This window comes from Oncorhynchus nerka, linkage group LG10 (assembly GCF_034236695.1).
Source record: "Oncorhynchus nerka isolate Pitt River linkage group LG10, Oner_Uvic_2.0, whole genome shotgun sequence".
NCBI lineage: Eukaryota > Metazoa > Chordata > Actinopteri > Salmoniformes > Salmonidae > Oncorhynchus > Oncorhynchus nerka.
In genome coordinates this window covers 21,464,945-21,475,789 of record NC_088405.1, presented here as the reverse complement: position 1 = coordinate 21,475,789, position 10,845 = coordinate 21,464,945, and the positions used below count along the sequence as shown (strand labels likewise).

Here is a 10,845-nt window from a genome sequence, read left to right as displayed (position 1 = left end):
TATATTGTGGGAGACAATAGGTAGCAGTGGGACTAAGGGTGGTTAGGAGAGGGAGAGAGTGATATAGAGAAAAAAGATGATGAGATGGGAGAGGTGGAGAGATGATGTGGAAGAGGAAAAAGGGAAGGAGATATTGGTGCTGAAACTGATAAGAGGATGTATGGTACTGTAGTTTGTTTTTCTTCATGTCTGTCATACAGACACTTTACAACCATTCAGAGGGAGTTATAGTCCAAGATGTCACATTGTGTATAATATTATATTTACTTTGCTTACTAAATAGATATATTTTTACTGTTTATTTATCTTAGGCTGCTACACAGGCAGCCAAATTCGGATCTTTTTTCACTAATTGGTCTTTGACCAATCAGATCAGCTCTGAAAAATATCTGCTGTGAGTGGTCGAAAGACCAATTAGCTTAACAAATATCAGAATTGGGCTGCCTGTGTTTACCCCTATTAGGCCTACCAATGTGGTGGTACAGCATCTAGGGATAACATAAGTTGAGTCAACACCTATGATATGCAATAAGTCATTTTTGTATGAGCAAAATCAGATTTTACCATAGTGCTGGTTCGACTAAGCATGCGAACAAGCCAATGACGAACGTATCAATCCCAATGGGACTTTTATGACGTAACAACCTTGATCACATCTGACTGCCTTCCTGCTTGACGAAAAGTATTCAGAAGTATAAAACGAGGGAAGGGTTGAAGGTATAGTACGAGACGCTGACAGTTGAAGAAGCAACTGAGGTTTTGAACAGTGTTCGGTGACTTCTCCAGGAGATACAGCCACAAAGCGTTTCAAGACCTTGGACAGCACCCAGTCGGTACCCGAGCAGAACAGCGGATCATTTTGGCAAATGTAAGACTTTTTTCCAATGATGCTATTTGTTTGAGATAATTATTCTATTTGTTTGATATAATTTTCAGTTAGGCTTCACATCATATTCTAATTGCATAGGCTACAATGTGTTTTTACCTCTGCAATCAAGCATAAACATATTTGAATTCATTAGAAGTCATTGTGTCATTGTGTCCATTTTCTAGCATAACTTGAAATAGTTATGGATTCCAAATATAAGATTGATTTGTGATTGGCAATTGTATTTGAGGACATAAACAAATGATCATACAAAGGTTGAAACCAAGTCCTAACTAACTGGATACATGCGCAATTGCGCATTTGTCTTCATTCTCAACGTAATTTTGTTCTGGTAGCACTGGCTAGCAAAATCGGCAAACTTGTTTACTCGTGTGGTTTACTCTTATTCCTTCACAATACAATGAAAAGAGAAGGTCTTGAGGAAACTTTTTTCCTGTGCGTAAAGTGGTACGAATAACGAGGCAAGCGGGATTTTGTTGTTGTTGTTTTAATATAAGAATGTAGGCTATGTGAAAGCAACAGTAGTGAATAAAACCATATCTCCCTTTACAGGTATAAAGCGATGTTACAGAGGAACGGCTCCCAGCTCCTTTTTCTAATAGCCCTGTGCAGTGTGCTATATTCCCGGACTCAGTGTTTGCCATATGCATCTATGAGGTAGGAATAATACCGCTATTACTCATTTAAAGATGTATTATTTATGTGCAAGACGACATGACTAAAAGAGCATCAATAGTTACTTTTGCCAAAGAGTTCAAGAACTACAACGATATACTAACTTATATAATGTTCAAGTGTTCTAACATATTCTTACTCTGGGGTTAATGAATAAACACGATGATAAAACATGTATTAATTAATCGACTATATCCTAGTACAAAACGACTTTCTAACAATAATATTTAAGTCCTGAGAAATCATGTTTTATGTTCTGTCATCTAGGCTACTTTCATGTAGGCCTAAGTGGATATTATGTTGAAAGCCATGAATAATCAGTGGAACGTGGTAATTTCTTACAATATAATCTTGGATGTTAGCATACCCAGAGAGGATACAAAAAAAACGAATTTAAAAGTGTCTGTCCGTCTCATGACAACAAATTGTATTTTTGTATTGTCTAAGAGTAATTGACATAGGCACATTTTTTTTACCCTAATATAGCCTTTTGGAACACAACCCCCCGTTTCAGATTTTTGCTACACACGGTGACTAATAACTGTTTTAATCTGTTGGCAGACCTACGAGACACGCAGACGGTCTCTTTACTAGTGGATACAGCAAACTTCTTGGACAGCTATCGGCGCGGCGGTACCTGGAATCCTTGATCGGAAAGCGAGTCAGGTAGGCTCTATTTTATGCTTTTCGTTCAGATCATCGCGCGGAGTTTGGTTTCCCTATTAAACGCGAATGGAGCGCCTTTCAAATTCAAACAATTTTAACAGTATGATAACTTTGATATTAACATATTTTCTGAAGCATTCAGGTTTATTGAAAACATTTATAGAGTCAGGAATGACAGCATGACAGAAATCTCTATTCCATAAAATTGTCTTCCTCTAAACTATCTCTGTGATTTTAGTCTCAGTGAAAACCTTTTGATATATCCATAACAATGTTGTATTAGCATATCTGCCTTGAAAACTGTTAATAACCTAATTTGTTGTAATTGTAAGAGATTTGTCATCTAAATTGTGATCTACTTATGGTTTAAATAACCCTATTGGATAGGTCGAGTATGTCATAACAAGGTTAGCAAAAGTCTCAAAATGATGGACTAAAATGTGTTGTGGTTAATTTGTCACAGTGATGACATGATGGAGGACCAGGTACCAGTGAAGCGCCACTCAGATGCCATTTTCACAGACAACTACAGTCGCTTCCGCAAACAGATGGCTGTGAAGAAATATCTGAACTCGGTTCTGACAGGAAAGAGAAGGTGGGAACAAGCACAATAATAGATTGTGTGTGTGTGTGTGTGTGTGTGTGTGTGTGTGTGTGTGTGTGTGTGTGTGTGTGTGTGTGTTTGCGAGTGTGTGTGTGTCAGGATGTGCATGTTCGCAGGGTCTTTCCCCAGTATGACAGAAGTACAATGTCCCCTTCTTCTCTTTTCAGTCAAGAAGACCCTCCCATGCAAGAAGAATCCAGAAGTGAGCCCTCGTTTCAAGAGAGCTATGATGACGTCAGCGTAGATCACCTCCTCAATAACTTCCAATTGGTAGGTTCAGTCTCACTCCTCCTCCTCCATTCAGTTTCACCCCCCCCTCACCATTGCGTAAACAGGGTATTCAACACAGTGTGGTTGCACTGCTACCATAGAGACAGCAAGACCTGATATCTGTATAGTGGAGTTTAGCGGACAAACATAGCTGCATCTATTTTGCATGGCTGACAACATACTGTGTATATACCCATAGGAATACTTACGTTTTACAACAGGAGCTCAGCTAATGAAAGCTTATGGGCAATACAGTAGAATGTTTCTACTAAATGAATGCCCTCATCACGTCTTCTCATGATCTGAAACTCTGTATTCTGATCAATAATCAAATATCTCTCCCTCCCTCTCGTCCTCCATCTTTCCCTCTTCTTCAACTGTCTTTTTCAGCCACTCTGAAGAAGACCCACTGGTGCGCCGACCTCAATCGTCAACCTCATCGATCTGCCATTCAAAACAATATTTAAGTTCTTCAACAACGGGCTAAAAGTCATGTGTGGTTATCTCTACAGTATAAAGTGAATGTTTATATTGTATATAAGTTAAACTAAAACAAAAAATATTGGTCTGAAGATGTAGGCCACAGTAAATATTATACATGTCCACCTGGGATTAGATAGATTTGCTTTGTCCAGGACTCTGTAAATGGTAGTTGAATAAATGCATTCTAAACAAGCTATATACTGCTATAGAGTACCATCAGCTTAAACAGAAGAGGACCACATATAGAGCGGCTATGATGCATATAATCACTTTATATCCATGTGGATCAACGCTATACCTTGTGCAAAAACTTACCTAGAGCATTTAGTTCTGTGAAACCGTCCAACAAATAAAATATGTCCATTTATTTTTCAAAGCTGAGTAATTTTGTAAGTAAATATTTATGTTGATTATTTATTTTCATGTAAAAAACAAACTTGTTGGGAAAAAAGGTATTGCTAAGTTGCTTACAAATTACGTTGCAAACTTATAGTTGCACTCAACACGTGCTTTGATGACCTGCTCAGCTAAATGAAGATGGGAAACAAAGACTAATACATTTGATTTTATGAATATCAACTTCATAGCATTTGAAATGAATTGATCAGTTTCATGTCAATGTGACAAATTAGCATGTTATTTGCTATCAAATCAGCACAACAGAGAAGAACTTGAAAGCAATTACCTTCTCAGTCTCAGTTACACAGTGGAAATATTCAAACTAGATAATGGCAGGGATCTCCTTTAAAAAAAAATATTATTCCCTTCAAAGACATGAGACAAAGCATAGAATAGCAGATAAACATTAACATGAATTTATGTCAACAGACATACTGTAGATAAGTATATACTGTATTTTAATCATGACAGTTATGAGAGGACTGTGACAAAGATGACTGAGAAATTGTTTCCACATAATTATTGGTACATTTTCTGAACTAATGTAACTTTGAATATATTCAGTGAATAAAATGACGTATACCTGTACAATTGTTTTTATGTATGATTGCCATTACTGAAGGTTTGAACTGGCATAATGAATAACAAAGAATAGCCTTGATTTTACATCTACATTTAGCTTTCAGCTAGAGCAATTTATAACAAAAGGGACCTGAACAGACATGACATTCGTGTACACCTCTATTCTCACCGATACACTTACAATTTCAATTTCAATGGCCATATTCAATTTGCATTATAAAGCATTGATATATTTAGTTAAAAATCTGGTTGTTATTTACAGTTACATTTACAGTTACATGCATGGGCCTCCGACTTACTGTATACAGTAGTATGTAGGTTACATATGACACAGGAGTGTGTCCACCTCACTGTAGGTTCACCTCTGTTCAATCCCTCTTGTAATCAGTGCCAGGGCTAATTTGATGGCCTCCTTGGCCTCCTAACAAGCTAAGTGTAATAATCAGAGTGAAAAGGACTGTGTCAAGCCATGTCATTGACTTTACTGTATTGTACATTGCACTTAGTTCACTGTATAGTTTCTGGCACTATATAAGAGATCTAATATCGTTCCTCCTTGAATAGATTGTGCTCTCTTCTTCGCCAAGTAAAAACGCGTGGTAACACTTCACTTGACACCCAGTGTCATAACACATTATAACACGCTCATAACATGTCATAATATGGTCATAACACTGTTATGATCCATATATTTACACCTGTTGTGACATATATTGCGTTATTTTATGGCTGGTTATGACACCAACATATGAGTGTCAAAACACACATTTATTCAAATGAATTTTTCCCTGTCAAGAAGTTTCCTTCTTTTGTTTGGAAGTGAGTTCTTAAATCCTTTGTTGTAATGAATTCTTTACAGAGATATTTCTTTCAGAATACTTTAAATAACTTTTTTTTTTAAATACATTTTATGACACTGTCATGAAGCATTATGACCATCCTGTGTCACTTTACTTGGCCAAGAAAATAAACTTTGTGACACTATCAAGAAGCATTATGACAATCTTGTCACTTTACTTGGACTAAGAAAATACAATTTATGATGATGTCAAGAAGCATTGTGACCATCATAATTTTATAAGCAAGATAGGCCTATCACGTCCATGCCCTTACGTCATTCATCAGTCAGATAAGAGGGTGTCTTGTCCTGCTCCTGAAATCTGCTCCTGCATTCATCCCAGTCATCAGCAAAAGAGCATTGTGTTAGGTGCATGTCTGACATCAATGTGTGTGCAATTATGATGATAATTTAAATGGGTTAATTTTAGACATACTGTTGACAAGTAGGCTATGGTGTAATGAAATGTTTTGCCTTCTGTGGTAGGTTTTGTGGGCTTTGGCACTCTTATATAGGTGTCAGAATCAGTCATAAAATAACTACTGTGGTAGGTTTTGTGGGTTTTTAAACTTTTATGAGGGGGCCCTAACCAGCAATAAAATGACACAATATATGTCACAACAATTCTAAATATATGTGTCATGACAGTGTTATGATCATATTATAACAGGTTAAGACTAGTTATGTCAGCTGCTATGACATGGTTATGACCGTGTCATAACATGTCATGATGCTGGGTGTCAAGTAAAGTGTTACCAAAAGTGTTCACTGACTCTCTTACATGGTGATGTTATGGTCATAACTAATATGAACAGAAAACACTGTCAAATTCTCTACATCATGTTGAGATGAATGCTCACTATGTTGGAAACAGTAAGCCAGTGTGAAAACGTGCCACAAAAGTCATGACTCAGTATGTTTACAAGTGTCGAAATGGCACAAGATATTTGACTCATAAATGTCATAAGCAATATGCTGGGAGGGGGAGTCCAAATTAAATTATATTATTATTAGCCAAGACTTATGTGGGATCCCAACTTTAAAAATAAATCCAAATCACTGTCAACTTGCATCTATGTCAAAGCTTTTAATGACCAGGAAACAGCAACTCCAACAATAAGTATAGCTAAATCAAATGCAGAAGTGCTGTGCAGATTTTCTTTTGACCAGAAAACATCCTAAAAACTTGTTTTACATCATCTTTTGGGTGTCACCAACAACCACCTTCTCTGAAGGCAGGGCAAACTGTTTCAGGAGACAGGATGCTGATCAAGTTTGTGCTCAGCCCCATGCATCTCAATTTGTCACATCACATTCTCATCATTGCTAAGGTGCTTTGGGCAAGGCAAATCACCATGGCGGTGACTAAGGACAGCAAACAAATACACAAAAACTTTCAGTTGAATAAAGTGGTTAACCATACACTCTTAGAAAAAATGTGCTATCTAGAACTTGAAATGGTTCTTCGGTGTCTCCATAAGAGAACTCTTTGAATAACCCTTTTTGGTTCCAGGTAGAACCATTTTGCTTGAACCCCTTTTGGGTTCAATGTAGGACCCTTTCATGTAACCCAAAAGGGCTCTATGTGGAAGAAAAAAGGGTTATCCTATGCCTAGAACCCTTTTGGAACCCATTTATCTAAGAGGGTAGGGGCCTATTCAATCAATCCCCAATAAGTAAAACATGTGTGTATGTGGTGTGTGTGTGCGCATTTGTGTGTGTGTCCACTCCCCATTGTAAAGTAAATTACATGTGATTATTCCCTGCATTGTGGAGAGGCCACACTCATTAACTGTCATTACTGTTGATCTTAATGGTCCTGCAGGCCCTCTGAGAGTAAAAACTCTGAGACTCTGAGAGTCTCAAGGATGGTCAGGTCCAGCCTTATTCCAAAATTGATTAAATATTTTTTCCCCTCATCAATCTACACACAATACCCCATAATGACAAAGTGAAAACAGGTTTTTAGATATTTTAGCAATTTTATGAAAAGTAAAAAAACAGAAAAAGTATTCAGACCCTAGAATTTGAGCTCAGGTGCATCCTGTTTCCATTGATCATCCTTGAGATGTCTCTACAACTTGATTGGAGTCCCATCTGTGGTAAATTCAGTTGATTGGACATGATTTGGAAAGGCACACACCTGTCTATATAAGGTCCGACAGTTGACAGTGCATGTCAGAGCAAAAACCAAGCCATGATGGCGAAGGAATTGTCTGTAGAGCTCCGAGACAGGATTGTGTAGAGGAACAGATCTGGGGAAGGGTACCAACACATTTCTGCAGCATTGAAGGTCCCCAAGAACACAGTGACCTCCATTATTCTTAAGTGGAAGAAATTGGGAACCACCAAGACTCTTCCTAGAGCTGGCCGCCCGGCCAAACTGAGCAATCGAGGGAGAAAGACCTTGGTCAGGGAGGTGACCAAGAACACGATTGTCACTCTGACTGAGCTCTAGAGTTTCTCTGTGGAGATGGGAGAACCTTCCAGAAGGACAACCATCTCTGCAGCACTGCAACAATCAGGCCTTTATGGTATAGTGCCCAGCCACTCCTCAGTAAAAGGCACATGACAGCCTGCTTGGAGTTTGCCAAGAGGCACCTAAACGACTCTGACCATGAGAAACAAGATTATCTGGTCTGATGAAATCAAGATTGATCTCTTTGGCCTGAATGCCAAGCGTCATGTCTGGAGGAAACCTGGCACCATCCCTATGGTGAAGCATGGTGGTGGCTGGGAGACTCGTAAGGATCGAGGGAAAGATGAACGGAGCAAAGTACAGAGAGATCCTTGATGAAAACCTGCTCCAGAGCGCTCAGGACCTCAGACTGGGGCGAAGGCTCACCTTCCAATAGGACAACGACTCTAAGCACACAGCTAAGACAATGCAGCAGTGGCTTCGGGAGAAATCTCTGAATGTCCTTGAGTGGCCATCCAGAGCCCGGACATCTCTGGAGAGACCTGAAAATAGCTGTGCAACGACACTCCCCATCCAACCTGACAGAGCTTGAGAGGATCTGCAGAGAAGAATGGGAGAAACTCCCAAAGGTGCTTCAACAAAGTACTGAGTAAAGGGTCTGAATACTTATGCAAATGTGATTTTTAAAATTTGTAATAAATGTGCAGACATTTCTAAAAACCTGTGTTTGCTTTGTCATTATGGGTTATTGTGTGTAGATTGATGAGGGGAAAAATAATTAATCCATTTTAGAATAATTCTGTAACATAACAAAATATGAAAAAATGTAAGCGGTCTGAATACTTTCCAAATGCCTTTCCCCCCAGCTCTCCATTCTCACTTTCTTCTCAATGCAGGGAAATGCTGTTATTGTCAAGTGGAAACATCTAGGAGCAGCAACGGCTCAGTCACGAAGCTCACAGAACGGGACCGCAGTCTTCTGTTGCAACACTCACTACCGAGTTTCAAACTGCCTCTGGAAGCAATGTCAGCACAAGAACTGTTCGTCGGGAGCTTCATGAAATGGGTTTCCATGGCCGATCAGCCACACACAAGCCTAAGATAACCATGCGCAATGCCAAGTGTCGGCTGGAGTGGTGTAAAGCTTGCCGCCATTGGACCCTGGAGCAGTGGAAACGTGTTCTCTGGAGTGATGAATGACGCTTCACCATCTGTTAATCCGACGGGCAAATCTGGGTTTGGGGGATGCGCTACCTGCCCTGGAGCTGTTTTTCATGGTTCGGACTAGGTGCCTTAGTTCCAGTGAAGGGAAATCTAAACACTACAGCATACAATGACACTCTAGACAGTTCTGTGATTCCAACTTTGTGGCAACAGTTTGGGGAAGGCCCTTTCCTGTTTCAGTCTGACAATGCCCCCGTGCGTGCACAAAGTGAGGTCAATACAGAAATGGTTTGTTGAAATAAAACTTGACTGGCCTGCACAGAGCCCTTACCAGAGGAGTGGAGGTTATTATAGCAGCAAAGGGGGGACCAACTCCAAATGTAATGCCCGTGATTTTGGAATGATATGTTTGACGAGCAGGTGTCCACATACTTATAGCCATGTAGTGTATCTTGGTAATGACTTAGAGTGTTGGTCCACTCTTCCTAGACCAGTTTTATATTCTAATGATAATGTTAGTGTGTGGTGATTCCGTCTTGACTCTCAAGGGATCGGAGAGTTTGGTAAGGGAAGGGGGGGCTGCTGATTTCAGGGGGGAATAGTGCTGTTTCCTGGCCCGCCCACTCCTGTTTCCTGCAACATAATGTTTGTGAGAGCGTGAGGTCAACCTGTGGCTGGGCGACAGGTGCCAGTCACTCCTTATCAGTGTCACATGGTCCAGAGCTTCGTACCTACACCAACCCACATGTTGTGTCTGGACATGTGCATCAACCACTGTTTGTGATATATGATGTGTGTGTGTGTGTGTGTGTGTGTGTGTGTGTGTGTGTGTGTGTGTGTGTGTGTGTGTGTGTGTGTGTGTGTGTGTGTGTGTGTGTGTGTGTGTGTGTGTGTGTGTGTGTGTGTGTGTGTGTGTGTGTGTGTGTGTGTGTGTGTGTGCTCTGACCACTTTCTCCCCTCTCTCTCCAGATGAAATCTCGCATCTTGTGACGGCCGGCCGCCCAACAACCTGTCCGCTTGACCCTATCCCCTCCTCTCTTCTCCAGACCATTTCACCTCGCTCATCAACTCATCCCTGACCGCTGGCTACGTCCCTTCCGTCTTCAAGAGAGCGAGAGTTGCACCCCTTCTGAAAAAACCTACACTCGATCCCTCCGATGTCAACAACTACAGACCAGTATCCCTTCTTTCTTTTCTCTCCAAAACCCTTGAACGTGCCATCCTTGGCCAGCTCTCCCGCTATCTCTCTCAGAATGACCTTCTTGATCCAAATCAGTCAGGTTTCAAGACTAGACATTCAACTGAGACTGCTCTTCTCTGTATCACGGAGGCGCTCCGCACTGCTAAAGCTAACTCTCTCTCCTCTGCTCTCATCCTTCTAGACCTATCGGCTGCCTTCGATACTGTGAACCATCAGATCCTCCTCTCCACCCTCTCCGAGTTGGGCATCTCCGGCGCGGCCCACGCTTGGATTGCGTCCTACCTGACAGGTCGCTCCTACCAGGTGGCGTGGCGAGAATCCGTCTCCTCACCACGTGCTCTCACCACTGGTGTCCCCCAGGGCTCTGTTCTAGGCCCTCTCCTATTCTTGCTATACACCAAGTCACTTGGCTCTGTCATAACCTCACATGGTCTCTCCTATCATTGCTATGCAGGCGACACACAATTAATCTTCTCCTTTCCCCCTTCTGATGACCAGGTGGCGAATCGCATCTCTGCATGTCTGGCAGACATATCAGTGTGGATGACGGATCACCACCTCAAGCTGAACCTCGGCAAGACGGAGCTGCTCTTCCTCCCGGGGAAGGACTACCCGTTCCATGATCTCGCCATCACGGTTGACAACTCCACTGTGT

At 40.9% G+C, this 10,845-nt stretch overlaps 1 protein-coding gene across 1 annotated transcript; it reads left to right on the top strand.

Moving 5' to 3' along the window:
- The first annotated feature begins 490 nt into the window (after nucleotides 1-490).
- Nucleotides 491-4,571, top strand: vip (vasoactive intestinal peptide). The gene is made up of 6 exons (XM_029671901.2): nucleotides 491-868; nucleotides 1,442-1,546; nucleotides 2,126-2,230; nucleotides 2,694-2,825; nucleotides 3,002-3,104; nucleotides 3,495-4,571. Coding segments are annotated over exons 1-6 (456 nt in total). The 5' UTR covers nucleotides 491-866; the 3' UTR covers nucleotides 3,504-4,571.
- The last annotated feature ends 6,274 nt before the right edge of the window (nucleotides 4,572-10,845 follow it).

Excerpts from the sequence above, each read along its gene's own strand:
- vip (XM_029671901.2), top strand. Across the intron at positions 1,547-2,125 it reads TTGCCATATGCATCTATGAG|ACCTACGAGACACGCAGACG; the intron begins GTAGGAATAATA and ends ATCTGTTGGCAG. Across the intron at positions 2,231-2,693 it reads TTGATCGGAAAGCGAGTCAG|TGATGACATGATGGAGGACC; the intron begins GTAGGCTCTATT and ends AATTTGTCACAG.